Here is a 16,021-nt window from a genome sequence, read left to right on the forward strand (position 1 = left end):
ATGCCCCTGCCTACCGTGGTCTTCTGCTTATACCCACAACGAGTACTTGCTGCCCTTCCATCTCTGTCCTTCTGTTAACCTGACAGTTAATGAGACACCAACATGCATTTGATGCTGCTCTATCATGCCGCCTCAACCCAGCCAAATCACTACACGCTTCCTGAATATCTATAAAGGTTTAACAGAAGTGACAATTTTTATTGTGGAGAGTTGTAACTGGGAATTTAACTGAATTCTTAACTGGCTGATTCAGCAAATAGGAGTTTTCTATACAGATGAGTTCTCAGCGCTAGAGGACCTTACGGGACCTCCAGCTTGACTCCCTCTTCTTTGCGGAGGGAATGAGGCTCCGAGAAGAGGCGGGGCGCCCTCTCGGCCGCGGCCGGCAGGTTCCCGGACTGCCCGCTGGGCGCCGCCCTCCTCTGGCCCTCCCGAGGACCCGTGCAAGGTGCCCGCGGTGGCGCCTGACCGAAGAGCGGTTGCGGGGGCGTCCTCCGCTCCCGCGTCCGCGTCCCGCGCGGTCCCTCGTGAGCGCGGTCGGCGGCGGGTGGCACGGCCCCGGGCCAGTGTCGGGCAGGGCCGCACCCGCACACGCAGGCGGAGCACGGCCGCCCGCGCCAGGACCCGCGGGCCCGGAAACGCTTGTTGTCACAAAGGGGGGGAACACGTGGGCACACACGGCCCGGCGGCGGTCGCAGGGAGCTAGGATCGCCCGGAGAACCGCCCACCGTCCCTGCCCGCTGGACTTCTCGACCCCGGCCTCCAGGCCGGTCCACCTTCGGCCGGCGCCCGGCCGTGAGGTGGCTGTCCGGCTGGGCCTGACCACCTCTCTCCAGTACGTACCGGCGGCCCGAGCCCGCGACCTGCCGCTCGCCGAGGGGCTACCCCGAGCCTCCCGCAGTCCCCGAGCACGCGCGATCCTGGGGAGTTTCCCACTGGCACTGCCACTCCGAGAGCCGGGCCCTTGGCTCTTAAGGCCCTATCAGACCTCCAGTCCTGGGGATCTCGGGCACCTGCGGTACAGCAGTCCCCACGGGGGTACCCTCTCTCCTCCAGTAGGACGCCCCTGGGTTCCTCAGTCTTCCCGTCTTTCCTTCTCCTTAGGTTTTTATCCACCTCGTTCGGACCCCCTGCGTAACCATGTCCATCCTGTATGTCTCCCCTCATCCCGATGCCTTCCCCAGCCTTCGTGCCCTTATCGCTGCGCGTTATGGGGAGGCTGGGGAGGGACCGGGCTGGGGAGGAGCCCACCCCCGCGTCTGTCTCCAGCCACCCCCGACCAGCAGGACTCCCTTTCCCCCACCCCGCCTGCCCGCCCTGGAGCAGGGGCCCGGCGGGCTCTGGGTGTGGGGGGCCACCGCTGTGGCCCAGCTGCTGTGGCCAGCAGGCCTGGGGGGCCCTGGCGGTAGCCGGGCCGCCGTCCTGGTCCAACAGTGGGTCAGTTACGCCGACACGGAGCTAATACCAGCTGCCTGTGGAGCATCGCTGCCGGCCTTGGGACTCCGAAGTTCTGCCCAGGACCCCCAGGTGATTGGGGAGAAGAAGGGAAGAGGGAGAGGGGGAAATTTAGAAGAAAGAAGGTGGAATGGGTAGTGAAGATAGCATGTCAGATGTGGAGAAACACTGATCAAATCCCAGATTGCCGCCTGGTATGATAACCTTGGGCCGGTTTTTTAAACTCTGAAGCCTTGGTCTTCCCGTTGATGAAAAGAGAAGTTTTCACGTTGAGGAACTCGAGAAGATTAAAAGAAGTGTGCAGAGCAGTCTGGTGCCAGGTGTTTTAAAGTCTGGGCACAGAAGTTTGAGGAGTCTGAGGCTGATGAAGGCCGTGGTTACTGTGAAGTGTAGAAAATAAAGACTGGGTGAAGGAGAGATGAGAGGCAAGTGGGGTGCGAGAGGTGGCCCCTGCTAGAAGGAGATGAGGGAGAGGGAAATGAGGAAGGGCTGGAAGGGAGAGGAGAGAGAACTGTACCAGACTGTAGCCAGGAATTCTTCAAAGCAACCACCTCCTTGCAGAGTTTTGAGCACATGGTGGATACTTCGTATTTCTTGAATGAATGAATGAATGAATGAATGAATGAAATGAATATATGACTTAGACCCTGACTTGCTTCCTTATATCCTGCTTATTCTGTCTAAAATAGAGGTTCCCTCTCTGGAATTCCTTGTCCCCACTTCAGCCTGATTTATTTTTCTTTAGAGCACTTAGGAAGAAAAATAGGGTAATGTGTTATATATTTGCATATGTATTGTCTGTCTCCCCTACTAGAGTGTTAACTCCACCAGGCAGGGTCTGTTTTCATCTCCTCATTCTTAGAGAAGTGTCTGGCCTGTAGTAGGTACTTAATACTTCTTGAAGCAATTACTGTGCTGTCTCATGTAATCTTTACATTAACTTCTTGTGTTTGATATATTGCATCTGACACATAGTAAGTGTTCAGCAGGAATTCATTGAACAAATGGGAATATTTTTATGACCATTTGACCTCAGAGGTGGTGATTTGTGGAGTAGAAGGGGGTCACCTGGATTGGGTAGGGATAAGGGGTGGGATTGAGGTGGGCCAAGCCTTATCGTATTCATAACCTCTTCCCTTTCCTGCTAGGCTGCCCTGGGGGCCCTGGGGAGGGCTCTGAGCCCCTTGGAAGAGTGGCTTCGGCTGCATACCTACCTGGCTGGGGAGGCTCCCACTCTGGCTGACCTGGCGGCTGTCACAGCCTTGCTGCTGCCTTTCCGTTACGTAAGTCACCGGGGCCTAGAGAAGAATGACGGAAGCTCCCCTCAGACCTCATTATAGGGTGACTAAGGCTATTTCATTTCTTGTCACCATCCCAGGTCCTGGACCCCTCTGCGCGCCGGATCTGGGGTAATGTGACACGCTGGTTTATCACCTGTGTCCAGCAGCCAGAATTCCGTGCAGTGCTGGGGGAAGTGGTTCTGTACTCAGGGGCCAGACTGCTCTCCCAACAGCCAGGTGAGGCAGGGTAGGGAGTAAAATGGGAGGGGTTCCTCTGGGCTTTCCGTGTAGCTCACTTTCTTTTTTTTTTTTTTCTTATGAATGGTGGAATCACTGGGGAAGGGGCCTGAGGAAGGGTGAGATGGGAGACCAGCATGGAGGAGCACTTAGGCAGCTGGAATAGCCCGTTGAAACATAGTAGTAAGGTTCACAGAGGATCCCCAATGGGCCAAGTTGGCATTTCTGTGCCTCTGCCTAGGCTCTGAGGTCCCTGCACCCCCAAAGACTGCTACGCAACTCAAGAAAGAGGCAAAGAAACGGGAGAAGCTAGAGAAATTCCAGCAGAAGCAGAAGAGCCAACAGCAGCAGCCACCCCCAGGGGAGGTGAGAAGCTAAGGGTAGGACTGGAAGAAAGCTGGTAGCACACATGGGTGGATGATATCTGTGCCTGTATCTCTTCCCTCCCAAGCAGAAGAAACCAAAACCAGAGAAGAGGGGGAAACGGGATCCTGGGGTCATTACCTACGACCTCCCAACCCCATCTGGGGAAAAGAAAGGTACTAGAAGGGGGTAGGGACCCCAGCGCTTCACCTCCACCCTCTTCAGCTGCTGCTGCGCGGTGTTACCCCTTCCTACTCTGCCGTTGCTCCCACTGCTTGGCTTGTGAGGATTTGCACAGCCCCTGGATCTCCCAATGCCTGTCCTGTGATGTGAGCACCAAAGGCCCGTCGGCCCAGCTGCTCCCAGCCTCAGGCACTGACCCTCCCCTTCTCTCCCCCAGATGTCAGTGGCACCATGCCTGACTCCTACAGCCCTCAGTACGTGGAAGCTGCCTGGTACCCTTGGTGGGAGCAGCAGGGCTTCTTCAAGCCCGAGTATGGAGTGAGTGGCCTCCACTGCCCAGGCCTGGAGGAGATGTGGGAGGGGGACAGCAGGGCCAGAGGACAGGTTGCCTGGGAGGGGGCCGGGAGAGGTGACATGAGGCCTTACCATGTGCCCGTCCTTCCTCCCCCATCAGCGTGCCAGCGTGTCAGCACCAAATCCCCGGGGAATCTTCATGATGTGCATCCCACCCCCCAATGTGACAGGCTCCCTGCACCTGGGCCACGCACTCACCAACGCCATCCAGGACTCCCTGACCCGATGGTGAGTTCCTGTCCTCTCCTTCAACGGGTTCCCTCTGCCTTCTCTGGCTTCTCACTCCTGTCTTCCCTTCTGTTCCCTGACAGGCCATCTGTCCTCCCTTCTTCCATATTGGCCCTCAGCTGTGCCCCCTGGTGGTGCTACACTTCTCTCGTAATCATTCCCATCATCCTCAGCATGATCCCCCAGTCAAGCAACCAACACCCCTCATTTGCAGATGCTGTTCTCTCCCTGCTCTTGCTATGGAAAATAACATTATTTTGAGTTAAACAAGAAATCTGTGAATATGTTTTTGTAAGAAATTTAAAGCTTCAAGTCTCTTTGCGTCTCTCTAGACCTACTCCCTCCCGAAACATAGCCATTATTACCACTTTGATGTGTATCATTCCAGATCTTTCCTATCTACTTACAAATATGCATGCCCATAGAACTGTATAATTTTCCTTTTGAGTGGGTTTTTCTTTTTCTCTTCCCCAAACATATTACTCTACGACTTTTTTTTTTTTTTTTACACTTAGCAGTTTACTTTGGAGATCTTTTCCTTGTTCTTATACATAGACTGATCTTATTCTCTTTCATTGCTCCATAGCATTCTATAATGTGGCTGTGCTGTAATAATCACTTTTTTTTTTTTTTTTTTAATTTTATTTTAGAGTAAGTGCACAAGACGGGGAGAGGAGCAGAGGGGGAGAGAGAGAGAATCTTAAGCAGGCTCTTAAGAGTCAGTCATTCAACTGACTAAGCCACTTAGGTGCCCTGGAATCACTTGTTTATTAATGGCTGTTTCTGATTTTTCTCTCTTGAAAACCTTGCTGGAATACACATTCCTGTATATGCTTTCTCAAGTGCAAGTGGAAGGATTCTCTGGTATACTATCAGGAAGTGAAACTTCTGGGTCTGAGGGACATGCTTATATTAAGTTGCCCCCAAAGCAGCTTCAGTGATTTATACTTCTGTGAACTGCATGTGAGGGTATTCATTTCCCTGTTCCCTTTCCGACCCTGGACATATCCGTGCTTGTTTGTGATTACTGAGTCTGTGCCTGTTCATGTTTGGCTGGTCAGGTTTCCTTTTATATGAATCGTCTGTACCCATCTTTTGTCCATTTTTCTATTGATTCTTTGTTTTTGTTTTTTTTTTTCTTTAATTGGTTTGTTGGAAGATTCTTTAATATTCAGATATTGATTTTTTTTGGTTTGTTGTGTATGTTTTCTCCTGTTCTAGTACTTGTTCCTTCCTAATTTTTACTATTTTAATATTTTAATTAGTTAACAATTATATAATTTAATATTCTAGATGGCAAGTTTCTTTAAAAATGTACTTAATTCAATTTATTTATTTACTTTTATTTTAGAGAGAGTGCTAGCAGGGAAGAGGGGCAGAAGGAGACAGAGAGAGAGAGAGAGAGAGAGAGAGAGAGAGAGAGAGAGAGAGAATTTTAAGCAGGCTCCACACTTAGCAAAGAGCCCAAAGCAGAGCTCGATTCCACAATCCTGGAATCATGACCTGAGTTGAAATCAAGAGTCAGATGCTCAACCGACTAAGCCACTCAGGTGCCCCTAGAAAAGTATTTTAAAACAACTTTTTATCTTTAGAAGCCAGGGTTTATTTAATTTTAAGTTCTGAGAAATTTTTCTGGAGTCTTATTTACTAACTTAATTTGGTTGGGAGTACTTATCAGGCATCACTATGTGCCAGCTGTGCTCTGGGCACTAGGGATACAACATCAGATTTAGAATTTTGTGAGGAATTGAAAGCTGAAAATACAGAGCTGTGTTAAATACATGTAACATACAAGGGTCAACTTAGTAACACTAGAAAAGAAATAACACTTCTTAGAAAACTTTTTAAGGTGGGGCCCCTGGGTGGATCCAGCTCTGAGTCAGGCTCTACACTGACAGGGCAGAGCCTGCTTGGGATTCTCTCTCTGCTCCCCCGCTCACATTCTCTCTCTCTCTCTCTCTCTCTCTCTCTCTCTCTCAAAATAAATAAATAAACTTAAAAAAAGGAAGCAAATGACATTAAAAAAAAGAACTTTTAAGATAGCAGCCTTTTTTCTAATGAACATGGCCTAAATAAAATGTTAGAAACTCCCATTTACTTAAATGGAATAGATTTCTATCAACATTTTAGAATCAAAAATAACAGGGGTGCCTGGGTGGCTCGGTTGGTTAAGTGTCCGACTTCGGCTCAGGTCATGACCTCGTGGTTCATGGGTTTGAGCCCCGCATTGGGCTGTGTGCTGAATGCTTGCTTGGAGCCTGGAGCCTGCTTCAGATTCTGTGTCTCCTCTCTCTGCCCCACCTCCACTCATGCTCTGTCTCATTCTGTCTCTCAAAAATAAATAGATGTAGGGGCGCCTGGGTGGCTCAGTCAGTTCGGCAACCGACTTCGGCTCAGGTCATGATCTCACAGTCTGTGAGTTCGAGCCCCGCATCGGGCTCTGTGCTGACAGCTCGGAGCCTGGAGCCTGTTTCAGATTCTGTGTCTCCCTCTCTCTCTGACCCTCCCCGTTCATGCTCTGTCTCTCTATGTCTCAAAAATAAATAAAAGTCAAATAAAAAAAATAAAATAATAATAAATAAATAAATAAATAAATAAATAAATAAATAAATGTAAATTAAAAAAAAATAACACATGAAACACAACATTAAATATTTCCATCAACAAAACATTATTAATAAAAGTGGGTTGTATATCTATATTTTTTCTTTTTCTCCCCAGCAGAGAATAGGGTACTTTCATGCAAATACCTATGACATTTTACTGATTTTTTTTTTTTTTTTTTTTTTTGGTCAACTTTATACAAACCCTGAGAAATGCTTTTAGTAAAATATTCTTTGTGTTTTCTTTTTTTTAATGTTTATTTTATTTTTGACAGAGAGAGACAGAGCATGAACAGGGGAGGGGCAGAGAGAGAGAGGGAGACAGAGAATCCAAAGCAGGCTCCAGGCTCTGAGCTGTCAGCACAGAGCCCAGCACGGGGCTCGAACTCACAGACAGACCGCGAGATCATGACCTGAGCCGAGGTCGGACGCTTAACCTACTGAGCCACCTAGGCGCCCCTATTCTTTGTATTTTCATTTGTTATGCTTTACTTCTTTGATAATACCTAACAAATACCAGATTTCATAAAACATATTTGTATCCAGTACATGTTTTTATTTTTGAGACAGAGACAGAGCATGAGCAGGAGAGGGGCAGAGAGAACGGGAGACACAGAATTTAAAGCAGGCTCCAGGCTCTGAGCTGTCAGCACAGAGCCCGATGCGGGGCTCAAACTCACAGACCGCGAGATCATGACCTGAGCTGAAGTCAGACACTTAGCCGACTGAGCCAACCAGGCGCCCCCGTATCCAGTACATGTTTAACCAACACTTTGAGGATCGAAGAGCTCAGGAGAATGGAGTCGCTTTAGTCCCTATTCCCAAGGACCCAAGGAGATCTAACTGTAGTGGGGATGATCAGATTATAAAGTAATGAATATAATATAGTTTGGTGAGTCTTTGAAAGTGATGTATAGGTAGTGTTTCTTTGTTATTTTTTTAGTATCTTTATTTTATTTTATTTCATCATTATTATTATTTTTAAGGAGGCTCCAGGCCCAGCGCAGGGTTTGCACCGGAGATCAAGAGTCAAAAGCTGAATGGGCTGAGCCACCCAGTTGCCTCTGTTTATATAATAATTTCCTCTCCCCGCTTTAATGTGCTTAGTTCGAAAAGGTCACAGAAAAGGTCATTGGAATTTAATGGCTTTATGTGCCACATCAGCAGAGAGCTTGAGCATAAGCTGCACGAACTTGAACGAGAGCGTGGCAGATGTAGCCCTGCAATGCTACTCTATTTTCTCTAATTCACCTCCTGATTAGTTCCCTGATGTGTTACTAGCTTCTAGTCACTTCCCCCTAAATGGCCTATCACTTGCTTTTTAACTTTACTTAGGGGTCTTATTCTGAGATTTTTACATTTTGGTCTAGTTGATTTGTCAGTGTTCTTTAGCTTTATCTTTGCGTCTTGTTAACAAAGGCCTCTCTTACCTCAGAGTCACAGTCTCATCTGTGTCTTGGTCTTTTTTTTAGTTTGAAAAGTGTGTTATTTTTTTCTAATGCTTTTCTGATAGTGTTGAGTTCATCAGTCTGATTAGAATTTATCGTTGTGAGTGTTGGGAAGTAGGGAACTAATTAGCTAGCTGTCCTAAACAGACTTATTCAGTAGCTCATCCTTTCCCTACACTGATAAGAAATGCGACTTTTGACAAATACTGAATGTGCTTGCATCTGTTTCTAGACCCGGTTTGGTTCCCTTTATCTGTAACTTCGTTTCTATGTAGTAACTTACTGTTTATTTTTATTTATTTATTTATTTATGTATTTATTTTTTAGGAACTTACTGTTTAATAATCATAACTTTCTCATACGGCAAGAGCATCTTTGTTTCTTTGTTCTTTTGCCAGATTGCTCTGGCTGTCCTTGCACATTGCTCCCTGACTAGAACATTTAAAAAAAAAATTTTTTTTTTTTAACATTTATTTATTTTTGAGAGACAGAGACAGAGCATGAGTGGGGGAGGGGCGGAGAGGGAAACACAGAATCCAGAGCAGGCTCCAGGCTCTGAGTTGTCAGCATAGAGCCAAACATGGCGCTCGAACCCATGAACCATGAGATCATGACCTGAGCTGAAGTCGGACACCTAACTGACTGAGCCATCCAGGCGCCCCTCCCTGACTATAACTTTAGAATTGGGCCCCTTTCTTTCCTGAGTCCATTGACTCCTTGCCCAGGAGCCCCATCTTTCTTTGATGCCAGGTCCACCAGCCCACTCCCCTTGGGTCCTCGTGTTCTTCCCATAGGCACCGCATGCGAGGGGAGACCACCCTGTGGAACCCTGGCTGTGACCATGCTGGCATTGCCACTCAGGTGGTCGTGGAGAAGAAACTCTGGCGCGAACGGGGGCTGAGCCGGCACCAGCTGGGCCGAGAGGCCTTCCTACGGGAGGTCTGGAAGTGGAAAGAGGAGTGAGTATGCAGCCCGCCCCCCCCACTCTTGTCCCCCTGTCCAGATAAGATCTCTAGCCTCCGGCCGTGGCTGCAGAGCCAGACCCTCATGGAGGCTGAGGGTCAGTGGGCTCTGGGGCCCAGGTCATTTTCAGAGGGATGGGTGAAAATACCCCATCAGCTGCTCAGTGTCTCTCTCCAGCCCAGGCCTGAGTGCTGATCCCGGCCTGTTTGTCCACTTCCAGGAAGGGTGACAGGATTTACCACCAGCTGAAGAAGCTTGGCAGCTCCTTGGACTGGAATCGAGCCTGTTTCACCATGGACCCTGTGAGTAGGAGGGGTCTTGGGGCTGAGGCAGGACAGGGAAGCTCCCAGAGCACCCACAGAAGAGAGCACCCTTCCCCTAGGAGGGGAGCCCACTGCTCATAGGAAACCACTAAGGGCTCAGCTGCAAATACCACTTCTTGCCCCTTATCATGGCCCTTTGTCACCCAGTCTGGGAGCTCACATTCTTTCAGGTGGCACACATTGGGGCCTCACTCTCCTATGGAGCCTGAACTCCCAGGATTCTCTTCACCAGCACCTGTCCCTAGCTGAGTGGCTTCCCTGCCATCTTCAGAGTCTTCAGGCTTGTTGCCTGCCTTTGTGTTCCCATAGTTCTCTCTCCTCCTCAAGAAAAATACTTCTGCCCTCTAGCCCTCAAAGGGGTCTGTGTGCTGACGGTGGGACTCTGGACGGCCCAAGTCTCGCCAGACCCCCCTGCTTTGGCAAGTCTGCCTGGGTCCCTAGGCACCTGGGCCCATGCGTGGCTCCCCCTGCTCCCTAGAAACTCTCAGCAGCTGTGACAGAGGCCTTCGTCCGGCTCCATGAGGAAGGAGTCATCTACCGCAGCACCCGTCTCGTCAACTGGTCCTGCACCCTCAACTCTGCGATCTCCGACATCGAGGTGTGTCCCCACCCCCACCCCAGGCTCTCTCCATCTCCGCCCCCCCACTCCAGCTCCCTGGCTATTTAACACCCATCTCACAGGTGGATAAGAAGGAGCTGACAGGTCGCACTCTGCTCTCTGTGCCTGGCTACAAGGAGAAGGTGGAGTTTGGGGTCCTTGTCTCCTTTGCCTACAAGGTCCAAGGCTCAGGTAGGAGCCAGGGGCATCAGGGTCCCGGGCTGGGTGAGGTAGGAGGTGAGAAGGGGCCAGAGCTGAGACCACAAGTCCTCGTGTCACCCTAGACAGTGATGAGGAGGTGGTAGTGGCGACAACTCGGATTGAAACGATGCTGGGAGACGTGGCCGTAGCTGTGCACCCCAAAGACCCGAGATACCAGGTGTGGCAGGGGTGCTGCCCACAGCTGGGGAGGAGTGCTGGTCGGAAGGGGCTCCTACACTGTGAATGAGGTTGGGATGGGCGCTCAGCCTCTTGGCTGAGAGAAAATTGCATCAGAAACTCATTTTCAGCTCCTTTTTGGCCCTGGGTGTTGGGACAATCAGGGACCTGGGTAAGAGGAATTGGGTCCAGCCCGTTTTGAATTTTTTTTCATCTTTGAAATGATTTATTGTTTGCTTTTGCCTTCTTGAATTTTTGATGTCTCCCTCTGCCCCCAGCACCTGAAGGGGAGGAGCGTGATTCACCCATTCTCGTCTCAGAGCCTCCCCATTGTCTTTGACGATTTTGTGGACATGGAGTTTGGCACAGGTGAGCCGGGGGCTGTCCTCTGGAGAGAGAAGGAGGCACCCTTTGGTCATTCATCTTCCCCCTGGAAGAAAAAGAAGAAGCTTTTCCTAAACCAGCAGGACTTGGGCTGGGTTTCAGGGGGTGGGAGACAAGGGTGGTCTGGGGGCCACATCTTTCAGCAAAAGAGGGTGTGTATAGAGACTCCACTGAGTCCTCGTGACCCCGGCACCCCCACGTACACCCCAGGTGCAGTGAAGATCACCCCCGCACATGACCAGAATGACTATGAAGTCGGGCAGCGGCACGGGCTGGAGGCCATCAGCATCATGGACTCCCGAGGGGCCCTCATCAACGTGCCCCCGCCTTTCCTGGTGAGACTACTGGGGTGTGTGTGGTGGCCAGGTCGAGAGATGGTGGGGTACGTAGGCATGGCCGTGATGAGGCCTGTCTCCTACCCAGGGCCTACCGAGGTTTGAGGCCAGGAAGGCAGTGCTGGCGGCACTGAAGGAGCGGGGACTGTTCCGAGGCATTGAAGACAACCCCATGGTGGTGCCGCTTTGCAAGTGAGGACGGGGGCCTGGGAAGAGGGCAGGGGAGGGGCTCCTCAGGGTGCTCACCTCTTGATCTCCCACCCGTGTGTTCTCACAGCCGGTCCAAGGACGTGGTGGAGCCCCTCCTGCGGCCACAGTGGTACGTGCGCTGTGGGGAGATGGCCCAGGCCGCTAGTGCTGCTGTGACACGGGGTGACCTCCGCATCCTACCTGAGGCCCATCAACGGACATGGCACGCCTGGATGGACAACATCCGGTGCGTCAGGGCCCTTGATGTGGGAGGGTGATTGGGTGAGAGGCTAAGCAGGGCACAGGCCGGGGCACCTCCCTCCCCTGCCTGATTCACGTCCCTTCCCCCTAATCTCCCTGCCCCCCGACCATTTGCAGGGACTGGTGTATCTCCCGGCAGCTGTGGTGGGGCCATCGCATCCCAGCCTACTTCATCACAGTTAGTGACCCAGCTGTGCCCCCAGGGGAGGTGAGAACTGGGCCAGAGCTGGACACTGGCACATCTCAGGGAATTGTGGGTCTGTGGGGTCCTTGCTGGGGGGAGGGGTCAGGGCAAGGCAGAGGGACCCCCTTGGCACTCACCCTACCTCTGGCAGGACCCTGATGGGCGGTACTGGGTGAGCGGGCGCAGCGAGGCCGAGGCCCGGGAGAAGGCAGCCAAGGAATTTGGAGTGTCCCCTGACAAGATCAGTCTTCAGCAAGGCAAGTCAGGGCCTTGGGGGTGAAGGGCAGAGCTGGGGTTCTGATCTCTGACTCTGATCTCTGATCTTTGGCCTCCCTCAGATGAGGATGTGTTGGACACCTGGTTCTCCTCTGGCCTCTTCCCCTTCTCCATCCTGGGCTGGCCCAACCACGTATGTTCCTGGGGGACCAGCCCAGGGTGGAATGGTGGTCTTGGAGGTGGGTGCTTGGCTCCCCATCATGCCCTGCTCTGCCCCCAGTCAGAAGATCTGAATGTGTTCTACCCGGGGACGCTGCTGGAGACGGGCCATGACATCCTGTTCTTCTGGGTGGCCAGGATGGTCATGCTTGGCCTGAAGCTCACTGGCAAGCTGCCTTTCAGAGAGGTGATAAGACTGCCGACACCCTTCCCACAGTCCCTACCATCACCCACCCTCCTGTGCCACAGCTCAGGCTCAGCACACATGGGGACACAGCACAGCCCACGGACAGCTGTGGGTGGGCCTAGCCAGGGAGGGCTTGTGGGGACTGAAAGCCAGCCCGGGTTCCGCTCAGTGATTCCGTGCCATGGCTTCCTAGATGAGGGAGCGCCTCTAATTCCCACGAAGGTGCCAAATGCACTGGCAGGGGTACCTTGGGGGCCTGAGGTTCAGAACGGGGCAGACGGGATGCAGGGCCCCGGCAGGCATTGCGGTGTGGGTGAGGAGACACATTGTCATGGGCCTTCCCTGCCCTTGCTTGTCAGGTCTACCTCCACGCCATCGTGCGAGATGCCCATGGCCGAAAGATGAGCAAGTCTCTAGGCAACGTCATCGACCCCCTGGACGTCATCCACGGAGTCTCCCTGCAGGTGGGGCTGCGCCCTGGGCCGGGCTGGGAAGGGCTGTGGGGCTGTGGCCACGGCCCCCTGACCGCTCCCACCTCACCCTCAGGGCCTCCACGACCAGTTACTGAACAGCAACCTGGATCCCAGTGAGGTGGAGAAGGCTAAAGAAGGGCAGGTACCGAGGACGGGCTCTGGGGCTACAGTGTGGGCTGAGGTAGGTGAGGCTGCCTCAGGACGCCCCCGACTGACTCCTCCCCACAGAAGGCAGACTTCCCGGCGGGGATTCCCGAGTGTGGCACCGATGCCCTCCGGTTTGGACTGTGTGCCTACACGTCCCAGGGTATGGCCTCCAAAACCTCTCCACTGAGTCCCTCCTCCTTCCCTGAGCCCACCCTTCTCCTTCTTCACCATGGGCACGAGTTGGGAGGGAGAATAGTGAGGAGTCACACTTCACACCCGCCCAGGTCGCGACATCAACCTGGATGTGAACCGGATATTGGGATACCGCCACTTCTGCAACAAGCTCTGGAACGCCACAAAGTTTGCCCTGCGTGGCCTTGGGAAGGGTTTTGTGCCGTCACCCACCTCTGAGGTGAGGGCCTGGTAGGCGGCAGGGTGGGCAGCACCCACACAGGCAGCTCGTCTGCCGCTCAGGCATCGAGCATGGTCCGCGCTGTGTCACAATTGTAGCCACTGAGTCAGGAGGCCCAGCACCTGCCCCGGAGGAGCCTTCCTGCAACAGGCGGGACAGATAGATACAGGGAAAGCCTGAGCATCGGGGTGCTCCGAGAAGGGGGTGGGGGTCCTTTTTCCTCCAGATGCTGGGCACATGGTGGTTGCTTCAGATGTATCAGGCTGCTGGAATGCCGATCTGCCCATGGTTCCTGCTGCCCATGGGCTTCTGCCTCCTTCCCCCTGGGCTTATGGTACTTCCTCGCTGATGTGCCCCTTCTTCCCAAGCCTGGAGGCCATGAGAGCCTGGTGGACCGCTGGATCCGCAGCCGGCTGACTGAGGCCGTGAGGCTCAGCAACCAAGGTTTCCAGGCCTATGATTTCCCAGCTGTCACCACTGCCCAGTACAGCTTCTGGCTCTATGAGCTCTGTGATGTCTACCTGGTGAGGAGGAGCTAAGAGATGGGTGGGGGGCGGCAGAGCCCTGGACCTCACGTTGCCAGTGGTTGGCCACGAGACCTGAGCCAACCTGTCCCCTTCCTGGTCCTCACAGGCACAGTGAGGGCTGCAGGCTGGGCCTTTTCCATCCCTGAGCCTCGTGCTCTGTGCTTCCTGGTCCCCTAGGAGTGCCTGAAGCCCGTGCTGAATGGGGTGGACCAGGTGGTGGCCGAGTGTGCTCGCCAGACCCTCTATACCTGCCTGGACGTTGGCCTGCGGCTGCTGTCACCCTTCATGCCCTTCGTGACTGAGGAGCTGTTCCAGAGGCTGCCCCGGCGGACACTACAAGCTCCGCCTAGCCTCTGTATTACCCCCTATCCGGAGCCCTCGGAGGTATGGGGTGTAGCCTAGAGGGGGGCTCTGGCCTGCCCCCCTGCCTCCCTCACCCCCTCTCCCATCCCACAGTGCTCCTGGAGGGACCCTGAGGCAGAAGCTGCCATGGAACTGGCCCTAAGCATCACACGAGCTGTGCGCTCCCTGCGTGCCGACTACAACCTCACCCGGATCCGGCCTGACTGTGAGCCACCTCGTCCCACTGGCCCCTCAGTCCACTCTGGGACCCTTGTCCGACGAGGTTGCCTCCTCTCGCGTCTCCTGGGGGCCACATCTCACCTTCCTCCCTCCCCGCAGGTTTCCTAGAAGTGACTGATGAGGCCACGGGCGCTCTGGCGTCGGCTGTGTCAGGCTACGTGCAGGCGCTGGCCAGCGCGGGCGTGGTGGCTGTCCTGGCCCTGGGGGCTCCCGCGCCACAGGGCTGTGCTGTGGCCCTGGCCTCTGACCGCTGCTCCGTCCACCTGCAGCTGCAGGGACTGGTGGACCCGGCCCGGGAGCTGGGCAAGCTGCAGGCCAAGCGTGGTGAGGCACAGCGGCAGGCACAGCGTCTGCGGGAGCGCCGCGCTGCCTCAAGCTACCCTACGAAGGTGCCCCTTGACGTCCAGGAGGCAGACAAAGTCAAGGTGTGTGGTGTGGGTGGGCATTCCTTCTCCACTGCCCACACCATCTGCTCCCTCCATCATCAGGCCCAGCCCTGGGCAGCCATGGGGGAGCAGGCCGCCCGGGCCCCTTGCATAGGCGGGGCCCACGTAATCCCTCCTCTTACATGAGAAACGGTCAGCAGCAGGGGCACAGCCCAAGGTCACACAAGCAAGGTGAAGACAGACCTAGAACCAGGTATCCTGCCTCCCAGCCAGAGCCCTCGTGCCCCACCCAGTGTCCGGAACATCCTGAGTGCCTGGTGCTGGTCTCAGGACCACTTACAGCCAGGAAGCCTGGCAGGCTCACCTGGGATCTCTCCAGGGAGGAGCAGTGGGGTGAACCACATGGACGCAGAGAGAAATGAGCGGAGGCTGCATTACAGAGCCTTGGTTGCCGAGCAGGGCTCAGTCCAATCTCCCGGAAACCTGCTCAGGGCAGGGGGTGTCCCCATTGCCATTTTACAAATGAAGGCCCAGTGCCTGCCTGGGAGGCTGCGTCCCTAACCCCTGTGTGCTGCCATCCAGCTGGGGGTCGGGCTGCTGGCTAGGGCACATGGGCTCCTTCGTTTTGGGGGACTGACCACTCTGGCAAAAGGCAAGACCTGAGAGGCCAGTGATGATGGAGGGGAGGGTGGGTGCTGATGGGGAGGTTGGTGAGAATTCGGAGGGAACAGGCCAGCCGAGCTCACAGTCCCCAAACTACTCCCTGCTGCGGTCCCCACCCATCTTTCCAACTGGGACCCCTCTGCCATCGCGAGCATTTGGAGGTCTCCTCTCTTGGGCCTGAATCCTCCCCACCCACCACCCCCTCTCCCTTGTTCCACCCCCAGCTCCAGCAGACAGAAGCAGAGCTCAGGAAGGTGGAGGAGGCCATCGCGCTATTTCAGAAGATGCTGTGATGCACCCGACTCTGATCCTCATAACCCCCAGCAGTCCGCCATGGGGGTGGCAGCAATAAAATATTTTGCCACAAAATCATCTCTTGTCTGTGTGTGGTGGGGCCGGGGAGGGGCACCGAGGGCCCGTGCCTGGGAAGGTAGTGGAAGGGC

General features: G+C 53.9%; 1 protein-coding gene across 2 annotated transcripts; it reads left to right on the top strand.

Moving 5' to 3' along the window:
• The first annotated feature begins 649 nt into the window (after positions 1–649).
• On the top strand, positions 650–15,950 carry VARS1 (valyl-tRNA synthetase 1). 2 transcript variants are annotated; one of them, XM_047102569.1, is made up of 30 exons: positions 650–835; positions 1,105–1,527; positions 2,604–2,738; positions 2,834–2,972; positions 3,214–3,338; positions 3,424–3,511; positions 3,736–3,836; positions 3,973–4,100; positions 8,946–9,110; positions 9,335–9,416; positions 9,916–10,035; positions 10,119–10,227; positions 10,320–10,414; positions 10,692–10,782; positions 11,008–11,132; positions 11,221–11,324; positions 11,410–11,568; positions 11,700–11,790; positions 11,918–12,023; positions 12,105–12,175; positions 12,263–12,388; positions 12,748–12,852; positions 12,935–13,003; positions 13,090–13,168; positions 13,293–13,420; positions 13,789–13,944; positions 14,125–14,331; positions 14,404–14,515; positions 14,629–14,954; positions 15,803–15,950. In XM_047102569.1, exons 2-30 carry the CDS (start codon positions 1,141–1,143, stop codon positions 15,869–15,871), a joined length of 3,798 nt encoding a protein of 1,265 aa, XP_046958525.1. In that variant the 5' UTR covers positions 650–835; positions 1,105–1,140; the 3' UTR covers positions 15,872–15,950. The 2 variants fall into 2 exon arrangements, with proteins under 2 accessions (XP_046958525.1, XP_046958526.1); XM_047102570.1 differs by having other exon boundaries at positions 3,427–3,511.
• The last annotated feature ends 71 nt before the right edge of the window (positions 15,951–16,021 follow it).

Source organism: Lynx rufus, unplaced genomic scaffold, assembly GCF_022079265.1.
Source record: "Lynx rufus isolate CCGP_SWC_20201006 ecotype Redwood Valley unplaced genomic scaffold, mLynRuf1.p SCAF_6, whole genome shotgun sequence".
Lineage (NCBI taxonomy): Eukaryota > Metazoa > Chordata > Mammalia > Carnivora > Felidae > Lynx > Lynx rufus.

Bases quoted from the DNA above. Each gene is read 5' to 3' on its own strand.
- VARS1 (XM_047102569.1), top strand. From the start codon at position 1,141: ATGTCCATCCTGTATGTCTCCCCTCATCCCGATGCCTTCCCCAGCCTT. The intron at 9,111-9,334 runs GTGAGTATGCAG...GTCCACTTCCAG, and splicing joins GTCTGGAAGTGGAAAGAGGA to GAAGGGTGACAGGATTTACC. The intron at 11,133-11,220 runs GTGAGACTACTG...TCTCCTACCCAG, and splicing joins ACGTGCCCCCGCCTTTCCTG to GGCCTACCGAGGTTTGAGGC.